The 15,547-nt window shown below is 39.8% G+C and overlaps 1 protein-coding gene across 1 annotated transcript in view; it reads left to right on the top strand.

Moving 5' to 3' along the window:
- Positions 1–1,593, top strand: part of LOC122808288 (melatonin receptor type 1C-like) — a 36,298-nt gene extending 34,705 nt beyond the window's left edge. The window contains exon 2 of the mRNA XM_044079252.1: positions 800–1,593. Coding sequence (XP_043935187.1) covers positions 800–1,593 — 794 coding nt within the window. The remainder of the gene's footprint in view (positions 1–799) is intronic.
- Positions 1,594–15,547: the final 13,954 nt, after the last annotated feature.

Here is a 15,547-nt window from a genome sequence, read left to right as displayed (position 1 = left end):
CCATTTCCTCACATTAGTGCAATCTGGGAGTTGGTATATATAATTTGCAGGGGGTGTGGGGGGAGTGTTGACTGTAGAGTGTAATGGTACGTTATGGTGCATAGCATGGGTGACTTTGTCACATCCTGCTCTGTCGAATATATCAAACTACGGGTGTCGGTGTATTCAATTTTGATGTAGTTGCTTTTTCGATGTTACTGATATATATATATATATATATATATATATATATATATATATATACATAAATGTTTGAGTGTGTGCACAGATAGTGTATACATAGCTTGATAAATAGACAGCTAGGCTGACATATGTGTATGTATGTACATCTTAAAAGAGGAAATAGCTCCTTCTTTGTAGCAATCATTACTGGCTAACTTGACTTTCATCTAAAGACTCAAAATAAAGTTCAAAACACTTGACATTCACTGTATTTGTGAGCACTGAGTATGATTTACAGTGGGTTAAGAATATGATTTTGCACTTTACTAAAACATTTCATTTTCCCATTGTTAAACACAAGTGATAATGATCATTAGAAATTTGATGCAGAGCTGGACAAAGAAAGAAAGAAAAATATGCAACTATCTTATTCACTAACCTCGACTGTTTACAGTTTTGACTAAATTGTTGTTTTCCTTGTGGTATGAAAGGATAATGTTAAGGCTTAAGAACAGCACCCGACTGTATCTTCATGAAAATGACACTTTTGCACGAGTTCAATCAGTAATAAATTTGTCATATTTTGTCTGGTGACAGAATATAATCCTGATAGCAATGTTTTATTTCTCTTTTTCAGGTAATATGTTTGTCATCAGTCTGTCTGCGGCAGACATCATAGTAGCCGTGTATCCTTACCCTTTACTTATTGGTGCCATTTTACAAAACCAGTGGACGTTTGGAAACACACAATGTCAGATTTCAGTGGTGATTCACGGATTAAGTTTTATTGGTTCAGTCTATAATATAATGGCCATAGCAATCAATCGATGGTGCTGCATTTGCCATAGCACCACATATGAGAACTTATACAGCATGAAAAGTACCTGCTTCTATATTTTCCTGACATGGATGCTTAGCTTTATTCTAGTTTTACCTATGTTTTTAGTTGGGGCTTTACAGTACCACCCCCATGTATATTCTTGTACATTTATCTTCACAGCAAATGTATCGCTAACTGTTGGTGTTGCAGTATTTCACTTTATTATACCAGTAACTGTTGTAATCTACTGCTATGTACAAATCTGGGTCCTGGTCATTCAGGTTAAGTACCGTGTTAGACAAGAGAGCAAACAGAAATTGAAACCAGGAGAGGTACGTAACTTCCTCACCATGTTTGCAGTGTTTGTTCTTTTTGCGATTTGTTGGGGCCCATTCAGTATTCCTGCTTTGATCGTGGGTTTCAGTCCACCAGGAAAGGCACCTAAATTTCCAGATTGGCTTTTTGTTGTAGGCTATTTTACTGCTTGTTTCAATAGCTGCCTCAATGGTATGGTTTATGGGGTTTTTAACCAGAACTTTCGTCAAGAGTACAAAAGAATACTTTGGTCACTGTGTGCACTTATACTAAGAGGGATAACATATTTTGAGTAGACAGGAAATACTGGATCGGATTCAAAACCTGTTATGTCCAGGCTGGGATGACTAGTCCTAACTCAAGAAGAACCCTTCTCATTCCTTTTATTTCTTGTTCCATTGACTGTTAATGACATTACTAAAAGTAAATGAATTCAATTAAATGCCATGCAGTTGTGAGAGTTTATGACCCTTTCAGGATACTACCATTTAGATAGTATTTATCCTTTGCTCAAATTAATTCCTGAAAAGAAATCTCGCCTTAGGAACACTTTGTGCAAAGAAATGAATGTGTTCCCCCAGCCTGGTATTGATAAAAGCCTATTTGCCACATTCATACTCACTTTTGTTGGGACTGGTATTTGTAAGGTCAGCTCACTTCCAGTTTGTTAGGAATTCGTCTGAAATTTTGGCTAAAAGTTGTTTTTGATTTTGCAAATCCTAACTGCCATGCCAGTAATCAACTTTTTAGATCACTCCTGTCCTTCTACTGGTAATGTTCCGACATTAATCAATGCCTTAAGGTGACACGGTGGCACAGCAGATAGCATTGTCACCTCACAGCAAAAGGTTCCCTGGTTCGTTTCTCAGCTTGGGTGGCTTCTGTCTGGAGTCTGTATGCCTTCCCTTTCTTTACGTGGATTTCCTCTGGGTGTTCTGGTTTCCATCTGCATTCCAACGACATGCAGCAGGTATACTGGCCACTCTAAATTAGCCATAGGTGTGAGTCCATGTACTGTGTGCAGTGTAAGAATTACTGTGGCAGGGCTAGCCACCTGGCAGTGCAAACTTTGGTTTTAGATGTTTGGACACTGGTGAAGTGACACCCTGACCCCATTTGAAAAAAATGGGAAAAGGGTTTGTGGATGGAGGGATGAATGGAATCAACACCTTACTCATTCTCCAAAAGCCCACATTATGTGTCATTGAATAGAGCAGACCCCTGTAACGCTGATTCAAATATTCTAAAGCTATCAATTACCTCCAACAAGTGGAATCGTGTTACATAAAAGTGGTGTAGTCCATTACTGTATAACTGCCCGAAGACTGATTTGTGTGTGTGTATGTGTGTGTGTGTGTGTGTGTGTGTGTGTGTGTGTGTGTGTGTGTGTGTGTGTGTGTGTGTGTGGGTGTGTGTGTGTGTGTGTGTGTGTGTGTGTGTGTGTGTGTGTGTGTGTGTGTGTGTGTGTGTGTGTGTGTGTGTGTGTGTCTACGTGAATCACACCATGTAAGTTCAATACTGGCCAGCTACCCAGTCCATCATGTTATCTGTATCCTACAGTGTAGTCCAGGAGTGGAGCTTGGTCCCACCTCTTTCCATATGATCTTACCCTTACTTTCTGTTAGGTGCTTATTGCTGAGGACAACCATAAAACAAACTTTCACAAGACTAAAAGTCATCTTACTGAGTATATTACCAGCCATTAAAAATAACATACAGTCTCCATAGCTTTATTTGGGTGTAGGTACTTGATCCTTGATTGTCATAAGAAGTTGAGCCTTACATTCCCATGGTAGTTTTTAGCCCTTATATTTTGCTTAAGAATAACCGAAAGATAAGCAGATCATAGATATGTTGTGACATTTATTTGTTGCCCTTATTCATGAGGGACAGGGCACTAAATTAGGGGTAACTTTCCAGTTACTTATTCATTTATCCAAATTACATATCAATAAAGTACAAGAAGAACTTTGTTTGATGAGTAGGGGAATACAGTTTAATGAAAAGTGCATCCCTGCAACATGTTCTATTTATTTTGCAAAAGAGATTGAGATCCCTTGAGCCAGCATTTATATTACTATTGCACTTGACAATGTATAATATGTTTGACAGAACAAGGTCTGTTGAAGCTCTACATGTGAGAGAGCTGCCTTTCATTAGCTTGCATGATACTGATTAAAAGGATAAAGGTTCCAGATTGCCTGTATAGCTTTTGCAATTTAGTTTTTTTTTTTCTTCAGGGAGAAAGTGTTGTGGTTAATAGGGATTTTGAACTCAGCCAGCACTGTGGTAACTGAGATAACAAAAGCTTAACTACAGCCTAGGTGACCTGGGTTCTCAGGCATGTGAGGTGCTGGCAGAGGGATGGATGGGGCCATCCTGGTAGGGAGAGCATTTGCTGACGATGTTTCCTGAGGGGTGGTTTGATCCAGCGAGGGGGAAAAGCCCTTGAATGAAGCCAGTTAACACAAGGGAGGTGGCATGGAATTGGTAGATTACAAAGAATCCTGCTCCCCATGGAAGTAGTCAGCCAGATACCAACGATGCCCATAAGCCCCATGGCAGCCCAAGCCCTAATGGAGAAAGTTGGGGAGTAGAAAGGTGGCTGGGAACCCTATTGATGGATGAGGGTTTCTGAATAGTGTGCTGAAGAATGATACAAGAGGAAGAACAAAAATCACATTAGCTTTGCCATCCAAAAAGAAAATGCAAAAGAGAAATCACCCAGGGACTGAACCCCAGAGTACACCACTAGGTAGAGATATTTTAGAGGAGGTTGATCTGCTTACCCTAACTTTCTGACTTTTATTTCTGAGCCAGTTTGCTACCCAATAAGTTTATGTTAGAAGTGACATTTAACTGGAAGAGTTTACCTACAATACCTGAGTGTGAGATGGTGTCAAATGGCTTTGTTACATCTAGATATGACCTGTAGTGACCTCATCCATTGCTTTAGTAACTTTTTAAAGAAGTCCACTAGGTTAAGCAGGCAGAACCTGATGTTAATGAATTGGAACTGTGCAGGGTTGAGAACCTATAAGTTACCTATACCCTTATCTATTATTTCCATAAATAATTTTTTGACAGCCTTACAGATGAGATTGGTCAAGCTTATGGGTCTGTAATTATTCAGGCTCATTGAGGGCCCACTCTTGTACACAGGAATAACTGCTGCTGTCCCCCTTCATCCATCACAAGGCCTATTCTGAGGCAAATACTGAATAGCTTCTGCAGGGGAACAGATGAGTGAAGTTTCAGCTAGCCTGTTAGGTAGCCTACTACGTTATTTTCCCCCATAGACATAATGTTTTTGACCTTAGAAAGTACCTTGAGAACTTTTTCTTGGGATATTTGAATGGGGTGTAGATCTGGGTATGTAATCCGAAAAGTTTATTGGTGGAGTGAAGTTCTAGCTAAATTTGTTTGCTAGTAGATTGCCTATGTCCTCTGATTCTGCTTATGTGATATCATTCACTATTAGCTCTCCATAATGCCAGACAGCATGGCATATCCTCCTTATGAGTAGTATAAGACAGTTTTTTTTTTTTTTTGCAAACAGCCTTGCTGTGTAGTACAGACATCTCTGAACTGATAGTGAATTTTTTTTTGTCTTTTTTTTCTCTCCTAAATTAACACTGGTCTTTATGTATCATTCAAGAAGTTCCATAATTTTTTACAACAGGTAATAAAACAGTCTTCATAAGCTTTCATGTCCACACACACACACACGCGCGCGCGCACGCAAGCATGCACATGCGCACACACGCACACACACATGCGCACACACGCGTACATGCACACACGCACATGCACACACTCTCACTCACTGCATCTATTTTTGTGGAATATGCATCAAAATTCGAAGCATCCAAGAAACAACCTGAGATTTTTTCACACATTGATGTTATTCAAATTACTCCTTTTTCAGCTAGTGGGAAAGAAACTATGTCCTCTCTTCTCCCTTGGTTGACACAAGTGGATTATTATAGTTCCAATGAAGGTCTCCAGTTAGAGTAAAATCTTAAGCAAATGTAAAACATATGTTTATCCAACAAGTGGTGGTATATCACATTCTACAATGTTTGTTTATAGCTTCATAGGTTAGTGCTATTTTAGGCCTAGCCATTTTTTTTCTTTTTGTGCTTGAATTAACCTATCCCCATTTGGTGCTAGACTGACTTTACTCATTCAATGGTCAATAATTATATATCAACCCTTACGAGAATAACTGGCATCTTATCATAGCTAATTTGAGGGAACCCATGCACTGGATAAACCCCTTAGGAGCTTCCTCTGTCCATTAGTAGTACAGTGGCCAGACTTAGGGTAAATTTATGCTCCCCATCCATAGATCCAAGTTGTGCTTGAATATGGACTTGGATGAACTTTGTTCTACATGGATGGCAATATGTTACAGAGCAGTGGTATCCTCTGCAAGATAAACCTATCCCTCTTAACAGTTCTTCTGATGTTACATAAGTGGTTTAGATCCCTAGACCAAGTATCTCTGATGCAGTTTGACTTGTTGATGTGCAACAAATCCATTAGTACTGGATCAGAGGATGCCTTGTATGCCATACACAGTTCACCTCTAAGCAGTCTATAGTATACTGAGCACAGGGACATGGCTTTGAGTGATTCCAAGTAGAATATATTGGTTTGGCCTTTAACCCTATTAGTAAGGTATCTCTATGGTCATTCAGTTTTTGTATGTGTCTGGACAGATACATGTTAAATGAGACATTATACTCAATAATTGGCCTAATGATGGCTGAGCAAAGAGAAAAAAAATGACAACTCTATATCTAGACATTGTCTATTTTGTTTAAAAGCTGAGCAATTTAGGAGGACTTTTTTATGATGATGGATACACGTTGTTTGAAAGGTAGGTCACCGTTCACATAAATTCCCAAATCCTAAACAACTAGGTCAACTATTATGGGCATATTGTCACTGGAGTAGTTCCCCAGGATAGATGACTTTCCAAAGGATAGGATAATACATTTTTTGGCTTTTAGTTTTAGTTCATAATTTTGGAAGCAGTTATTTATTTGGGACAAATCTTCCTACAAGATGTCTAAGTCATTTCAGGATTCAGTTACTGCTCCTAGCATGCTGACATTTGCAAACATAGTCAGCCATAGCTATTTCATATTGGCTTTTACTTCAGCGAATTGGATGCCAAACAGGAGAGGTTCCATCACAGAACTCTAGTTTTGCAGTAAATAATTAAATTTTGATAACAGTTCAGTGAACAGTAGTATATTCTTTGAGGAACCTTACTGTGTAATCAAAATGCACAACACAAGAAGTAGTCATGAGTAAAACTGGAAAGAGTTGTCAGTTAAAAAGTACTGCATCTCAACAAATTATGACACAAACATCTCTTTGAGGATATATTAGACATAATGAAGTATTGTGGCCAAAGATTTTAAATGGGTAAGTAGACAGCACAAATTCAATATCTTTTCAGTCTTTTCAGATGTTTAGATAGCCCTCTGATGCCATGAGCCATTCATTGATGTGGCACACCCCATTATCTTTAAGTTTAGGACCAAAAAAGGTCCTTTCTCTTCTTTAATCTGTCAGAAAGTGCTTGCTATAAAAGTACAAATTAACATATTACAGTTGCCAGGAAACACTAGTGCTACAGTCCTGACCATAAATGCTGGCAGTGCATTAAACTACACACAGAGTGCTGAAACATTTAGTAAATATACTGCTGTCATTCAGAAACGAAATGCTGGTAATGAAGATCACGCACCCTGACATCTTGTACCTGGGACAGCTATCCCCTATATCCCACCCTAGCTACGTTTCTGGTATAAACTGTTATAAAGACTTGCATTATTAATATGCATATTGAGAGTGTTATAAACATGGAGACTAGTTAAAATAACAAACCTCTATCAGTATTTTTTCAATAGCATCTATAATAAATTTCTCCGACAGTCCATTAATTATAAATGGCCTTACTAGAGGTCAGATGATGCACAGCTGTGTAGGTAATCTCACCATAACAGTAGATGTTCAGATAGATGACTATTGCAGTAGCCTTAGCTATATGAGATGAGTCATGCAGAGACTGAACCATCTAGCCAGTTTTCAAAGCTTTAGGGCTGCTTCCATGCACCCAAGTCCACTGTACAGCTTAAGGAGAACAGAATAAGTCAGGGCTAGGGTACAAAACTCCACAGCTTTCTTGCCTCAGAAAATTAAAATTAAAACTCTGTCAGCTACATATGTGTTAGAAGAACAGGAAAGCATATACAAACATACCCTGCCCAAAAGAAGAAACCAAAAGAAGGGGTGGAGAGAGTATGACAACTTAAAATTGATCTGTTTGAACATGTACTATTATGAAATGTTTACTTATACATCTGTTTTATGTTCAACATCAGATCACTGTTGCAATAGCCCAAGCTTTTTGGGATGAATATCATAGTTTCAAAAACAAGGGATGTGGAAGTAGGATCAGTGTACAGGAGACTCAAGAATAATCCTAGCAAAGTCTGCTCTGGACCTAGAGAAGGAATCTTGTTGGTCATGCTTGGAAAAGTATATACAGTTGACCAAGTTGCTGCCTCTACTGTATTTCTACAGTTCATCCCTTTCAGAATACCATAGAAGAAGCAAGAGTCCTGACAGAGTGAGCTCTGACTTTGTCCCGAAGTGTCTTGTTATATGAGAAAAGCAAAAGGAAGCAGAATAAGCCATTCTTTTAGTAACTGATTATTTAAACACTACTTGTCCCTTTCTCTTACCTTCATAGGAAATAAATATCTGAACAGCAATCCTAATTTTTTTTATCATGTCAGTGTTGTATTTGAGTTGCCTGAGGAAATCCAGAGTGTGTACAATTTGTTTTTCCTCATTTTAGCTTCAAGAAAGAAAACAGGCAGATGACTGTTCTGGTTCAATATAAGTTCTGAAACTGCCTTAGGTAAAAGGAATGATTTGCTCTCAAAATAATTTTATCTTTGTGGGAAATAAGCTAAGCAAGACTGATCATAAGTCAGAACAATGAGCAACACTATTTCTAAGATAAGAACTTCAACTTGTTCTCTTTAGCAGGTTTGGAAAGAAAACAACAATGTTTTTCATGTACAAATTTAAGATCCCAAGAAGGCCCCTCTGCTTTACAAGTGGATGGATATGTAAAACCTCTCCAAAAGCCATTTCCTTTGAGGTAGGGCAGCATGGGGGTGGGATGAATCTAAGTACAAGCAATTATGGCCAAAAGATGAATTTTGATAGAAGAGTAAGCAAAAACAGTGAATAATAACCCATACAAATATAAATGAATCACATGAATGTGAGCCTTGGTCTAGCAATGTGATTAACACCAAACAATTATAACATCCAGATTGTCAGTTTAAAAAGTTGAAGTCTAGTCTGTTCTGTGAAAAAGCTTGGGATAATTGCTTTTGGCCATTTTCAAATGAATGGGGAGCCACTGTTTCCTGGGCCAAAACAGAGTCACCACAATAATCACTGTGGAGTTCTTCTGTATCCTTAGACATAACCTATTTGTCAGGGGAAAGGGTAAAAAGCATATAGGAACATTCCCACACATGGCAATGAAAAAGCATCCATCTCTGAGGCCTGTGTGCTAGGATGCCTGGAATAGTATTTCTTTAATTGTCTGTTGTAGCTGGCGGGAGACAGATCTACTTGAGAAGTTATCCATAGATGGATAAATTCCTAGAAGACCCCAAGGTTTAATTTTTACTTGTGGGAATCTGTTTTGGTCCTGGTCAGCTTTTCTGTAACATTTTTTTTCCTCTGAAGGAATATATGTAGCTTGGAGGGACAGATTGTAGAGTCACTGGATCCCAGCCACCATAGCTAGTCTGCAAAGGAGGAATAATGTGACCTTCCCCTATTTCTTTATGTACCACATCACTGTGTTGTTGTTTGTGATACTAACAGATGGCCCTGAATCCAAAGATGGTTCAGAGATCTGACATTTATGTGCTTTAATTTTTCTAGTTTGCTTGTTGCAGAGGACTTGAACTTTCACTCGATGGAAACAGATTCCCAGGCAATTGTCTGTTACATCTGTGGTTACAGACTGAGTAGAACCTGGAAAGGAAAATTAAGACTTTGTACAAGAGGTGAATGACTCACTCACTGGAGTACCTTCTTTGTCACAAACCCCAGCAATGAAATCACAGAAATCTGAAATGGAAGGGAGTGCTGGTGTTGAGTCTAAACTGATTTGAAAAAATAATTAATTTTCCCTATGTGTAGTCTGGCCAAAGTAATTATAATAGTAGAGGCCATGAAACCTAGAATTCTAAGGTATTTTTTGGCAACTGCCTTAGTCTTGTTGGAAAATATCAGAAACTACTTCTTGTTGCATTGTAGCATTCTACTTTGTCCTGAGGAAGAAAAGCAATCACATGGGATGTACCCAGTAGATATCACAGAAACCCTATCCTGTAAGGCGGAATGAGAAAAGATTTCTCTGTGTTCAACTGAAAACCGAGGTTGAGAAAAAGTATATACATTTTTTTTTGTTTACCAAACTAGATATTCTTGACAAATTGGGAAAGAATCTAAAAAAAAAAGAATCTGAAAAAATCAGGCAGTCATCTAAATATGAGATAATGTGAATGCCCTGCAACCTGCAATAGGTTATCACAGAGGCCAGGCACTTTGTAAAACACTCTTAGAACTGTTGACAAACCAAAAGACGAAACAAAACACTGAAAATGAAAGCACACATTTAAAAATAAATAAAAAAGTATCTGAAATCTTTGAGAACAAGATGAGAACAAGAATGAAATTATAAGCAACTTTTAAATCCATAGTTACTAGAAAACTGAGAGTTTGAATAAAAGATAACAGACTGAAGGGAGAAAATTTGAACTTTGGGAAATTTATGTGAAGATTTAGTATAGAAAGCTCAAGGACAAGCCTCCAGATTCCTTCTTTATTTGGTACCAGAAAGACTCTTGAACAAAATCCTTTCATCTTTTATTTTGGAGAACAGTTTCTATAACTCCCTGAGACACCATCCGATGTAGGATAGAGAGAAAAGTGGAAAGGAATGAGGTAATTACACTTCCCAAGTTTCTGAAGGTATCTGGTGTCACAGAGGAAAATGAAGACCCAGACTTTGACAGAGGCATACAGGACTGTCTAGTTGGGAAAGGGAAAGCACATGGGGAGGCATACACAGGTATGCATCGATTAAAGTCAGGGATAGTTTTTTTCCCATAAAACGTTAAGCAATAAGGAAGTTAAGCAAACACAGTTTTCTTTACATTGTGCTGCACTTAACATCCTTCTGCAGAATGTCTGACCGCATTTACATCAGCTAAGTACAGTATGGATGTAAATGCAGTCAGACGTTGTGCGGAAAGACGTTAAGCAGCCCACACCTATAGTCAGTATGTTTTCTTAGATTGTCCTTGGTTTTGGTAGGATCCTCCTTTCTTCTTTGTGCCTCCATGCCATTGCTGTTTGAAATTGTGTTTGTCTGAGCCTTACTGGGAACACTTATTCTGTTTCCTGAAAGATGAATCTGAATTAGAAGAAAATTTTCTATCATGTTTTGGAAAGGAGGGTTTGAAAATCTAGATACCCCCCAGTCCTGTCCCATCTTGTCTTTTCCCCTTTCATCAAACCATTTAAGAACCTCATCAGAGGAAAGGTCAAATCGGTTCATATGTTCACAAGCGATTACTAAGCTAACGACTTAAAAGCACTTACAATCCTAACCAACATAACCCGATTTTACCCAATAAATGGCCCCTTGGGGGAAGAGAATGCCATGGATTTTTGTCTAAGCATTGACTATCTTACAGATTGCCCCCACCATAAGGGACATATGCAGTACCTCAGGTGTGAATTTGCGATTCCCCATCCATTAATCCAAATTGCATTTGAAGAGGGCCAGGGAAGGGCTCTTCTTAATATGAATAGGAAGCCTATTCTAAAGAAGAGGCAATCTCTGAGACACATGTCTCTCCAGCATGTATTGTTTAAGTCGTTGACTAAGTTTAGATCTCTAGATCAGATGGCCATCATGCTGTCTGAATTGCAGATATGTAGCAACTCCATCAGGGCTAGATTTGTGAGTGTCTTGCAGGTTAGGCATAGGTCACCCCTTAATAGTTGACAGTAGACAGAGTAAAGGGTTAGGGCTATTAGTCTGTCAGCATAGAACATAGGTTCATAGGTAGGAACTAGGCTATTGGCCCAAGGGCCTATATAAGCCTAGCCAAAAAATGTACCCTGGCTTTCGCCACCCAAGAAAATTATTTTCCTGTGCTCCTGTCGAACAGAGCCACAGAAGTGATCCCTGGGGTGAATTTTCCATTTCCCATCCGATCATCAAGATTCTTCTTGAAGAGTGCTAATGAGGAGCTCTGTTTGACATAGCTAGGTAGTCTGTTCCAGAGTATGGGACGTCTCTGGGACAGGAATCTATCCCTCCAGCATGTTCTGTTTATTGTGGTGACAAGGACTAGGTCCCTAGAGCATGTAGCTCAGAGGGATTGGGATTTCTTTAAGTGGAGCGTGTCCAACAGCTCTGGGTTTGACATAGCTTTGTATGTTAGGCAGAGATCGCCCCTGAGTAGGCGACATGCGATGGAGTAAAGCTGTAGTTTTTTGACATGGTCTGCGTAGGGCATCTGTTTGAGGCCAGTAATCCTCTTTGTGAGGTATTTCTGTGGTCTTTCCAGTTGTTGTAGATGTCTTGTGAGGTACATACCAAAAGGGGTGTTGTAATCTATAATGGATCTAATGAGTGATGAGTAGAGGGGAACAATGACCTATTTTTTTTCTGGATGAGAATCCTTTTGTGATGAGATGAGCCACGTAGAAGGATTTCCTGACCACTGTGGTGATGTGATTAACAAAGGAGAGACTACTGTCCACCTGTGTCCCAAGGTCTCTTATGACATTTTTGGCATTAAGTAGACTACTAGCTATGTGGTAGTACATGGGTACAAAGTTTTTACCAAAGGGGATGACAATACACTTTTTGGCATTGAGCTTCAGGCCATGGCTTTGACACCAGATATCTGTCTCAGTGGGCCTTTTTGTAGATCGCACCCTGTATTTTCCTTGTGAGGAACCTCTGAGGTCTGTCTAGTTACTCTAAGTGCCTAGTCAAGTACATGCCAAACAGTGCATTGTACTCTATTATTGGTCTAATAAGGGCTGAGTACGGCAGGACTATAATTTCATTGGATCTGGATGCCATAACCTTACTTACAAGTTGTGCTATATAAAAGACCTTCCTCACCACTGTGGACACATGGTTGCCAAAGTTCAGCCTATTATCTATCTGTGTATCTAGATCTCTCACCTCTGAGTCTACTCTTAAGATTGCAGTATTGATGTTGTAATTTGCAGGGGTATTTGACTTTCCAGAGGGTATGATAATGCATTTGTTCACATTTAGTTTTAGGCCATAGTTCTAGCACCAGTCATTTGTCTGATCTAGATCCTCCTGGAGGATATCTTCATCACTGGGAGATTCAGTGATTGCCCTCAGATTGCAGTCATTGCCAAACTTTGTCATCCAGAGGCCTTCCACATTAGTCTTGACTTTGCAGAAGTATATTTCAAACAAGAATGATCTCTGCAATGAGCCCTGTGGAACACCACAATTAACTGACCTCTTGCTAGATCTAGATTCACCCACTTTAACCATGTGTCCTGTCTGTGGGCCAATCGGGTATCCATTTGGTGATGTACATATTTATGCCAAGCTTTGTTAGTCTATTTATAATATTTGAGTGAGAAATTGTGTCATGCCTTGGCTAGATCAAAGTAGGTGGCACGTACTGTTTTAGTTTCATAGGTTGATACTAGGCTATCTGCCCTAGGGCATTTACAAGTCAAGCCAGAGTGTGTTTGGCTTTCACCACCCTTCTTTGATTAGTTGGCTGTGCCTCTGTATAGTAGGTCACAGACGATAGCCCATTTAAGGTTAGTTTACCGTGCCTCTGTCTAGCAGTGACACAGAAGATATCCAAGGGGTAAATTTACGATCTCCCATCCAAACGTCATGATTCTTCTTGAAGAGGGTCATTGAGGGCTCTGTCTGACATGGATTGTGATTTTGTTCCAGAGTGAGGGGAGCCTCTGGGATATGAATCTGTCCCTCCAACATGTTCTATTTATTTTTGTGCTGAGGTTTAAGTCACTGGAGAGTGTAGTTCTGATGGATTTGGATTTCTTGAGGTGGAACATGTCCATTAATTCTGGGTTGGACATGGCTTTATACGTCAGACACAGATCGCCTCTAAGTAGGCAGTAAGCAACTGAGTAGAGCTGGAGTTTCTTTAGCCTAACTGCGTAGGGCATCTGCTTGAGTTCCTTGATCCTTTTGGTGAGGTACTTTTGGGGTCTTTCTAGTTGTAGCAGGTGATGGGTAAGGTACATCCCAAATGGGGCATTGTATTCAATTATGGGCCTGATGAGTGATGAGTAGAGGGACACAATGACCTCTCTTGATCTAGATGTGAACCCCTTCATGATAAGGTGGGCTATATAGAATGTCTTTCTAACCACTTTGGCAATGTGATTGTCAAAGGAGAGATTGCAATCTACTTGGGTCCCCAAATCCCTAATTACTTCTTCCGTACTTAATGGATTACCACCTATGTGGTAATTTGTGGGTACTTTGTTTTTCCCAAAGGGGTTGACTATGCACTTTTTGCATTTAGCTTTAGGCCATGGCTCTGGCACCAGTTATCCATCTCTGTGAGACCTTTTTGGAGGATGCTTGTGTCAGCCGGCAAGTCGATTATGGCCCTCAGTTTGCAGTCATCTGCAAACTTTGTCAGCCATAGTCCTCCTGTGTTAGCCTGTACCTCAGAGAAATATATACTGAACAAGAGAGGTCCCAGGACTGAGCCTTGTGGGACGCCACTTGTAACTGGTTTAGAGTCTGACATGGCACCTGCAATTCTGACCATGTGGGTTCTATCCCTAAGCCAGTTTGCAACCCATCTTGTGACATAGGGGTTGATATTTAAGCTGGTGAGCTTATTTATGATGCCGAAGTGGGGTATTGTGTCGAAGGCTTTTGCAAGGTCAAGGTAGGCTGTGTGGACTACCTTCCCTTCGTCTATGGCATTGGTGACTGTTTCATAGAAATTGACCAGGTTCAAGAGGCAAGATCTGCCCTTAACAAAGCTGAATTGGGTAAGATCCAGTGTTTGGAGGTTCCCAATGTCTTTGTTTATGAGTTCCATGATGATACGCTCCATAGCTTTGTAGACCAGGCTAGTTAGGCTTATAGGGCAATAGTTTCCGGGGTCCGTTGTGGCACCACCTTTATGGAGTGGGACCACTGTTGCTGTACACCATTCTTTGGGTACATATCCTGTTGTAAGGCTGAGACTGAACAGTGATTTTAAGTGAGGGTTCAGTTCTTCTTGGAACTCATGTAAAACACAGCCCGGGACACCGTCCGGTCCCATTGATGCTGTGTTTTTTGCTTTGGAGAGGGCAGCTCTCACCTGTACATCTGTGATGTCAGGAAGGCTACACTCTGTTGGGATAGTCATTTGCTCATTTGGGGGGGAAGGGGGTAGAAGTTTGCACTGAATCTGTCTGCCAGGATGTTGGCAATGTCTGTGGGTTCAGTGTATTTTTTGTCATTTTGCACTAACTCAGAGCATATCTGGGAGTTTATGCTCATCCATGGCCTTATTGACCTTCTCAAAGAAATCCACTAGATTCAGTAGGCATGAACTGCCCTTGACAAATCTAAAATGGGTCAGGTCCAGTGTTTGGAGGTCTCCTATGTCACTATTTATCAGGTCTGTGATTATTCTTCCTATAGCGTTACGTATAAGACTAGTCAAACTTACGGATTTGTAATTTCCTAGTTCTGTAGATGGTCCTACCTTATGCAGATGGATTACTGTCGCTATCCCCTACTCTACTGGGACAAAAAACAGTCCAGATGCTGTAACTAATTACAGTTCCTAACAAGTCTAATAAATCATGATTTTAAACTGTTTTAGAAGCAGCCTGGTATATTGTCAAGCCCCACTGAAACAGTATTTTTAGCTTTAGAGTGTGCAGTGGCATTTTCTTTGGTGATAATTGACAGTGGAGTGGTGAAGGATATCTTTTGCAGGAGAACTGGGTGTTTTGCAGAAGAGAAATTTGAGCTGAATTTGTCAGCCTGTGAATTTGCTATATCTTCTGCCTGAGTACAAGTGATGCCATCTACAATTAATTCCACACACTATTGTGTGTTGCCCTTAAAAA

The sequence above is a fragment of the Protopterus annectens genome, chromosome 8.part0 (assembly GCF_019279795.1).
Source record: "Protopterus annectens isolate FY-2018-M chromosome 8.part0, PAN1.0, whole genome shotgun sequence".
Lineage (NCBI taxonomy): Eukaryota > Metazoa > Chordata > Ceratodontiformes > Protopteridae > Protopterus > Protopterus annectens.
Note: the sequence above shows the minus strand (reverse complement) of the source record. Positions and strands in the feature narration are given on the sequence as shown.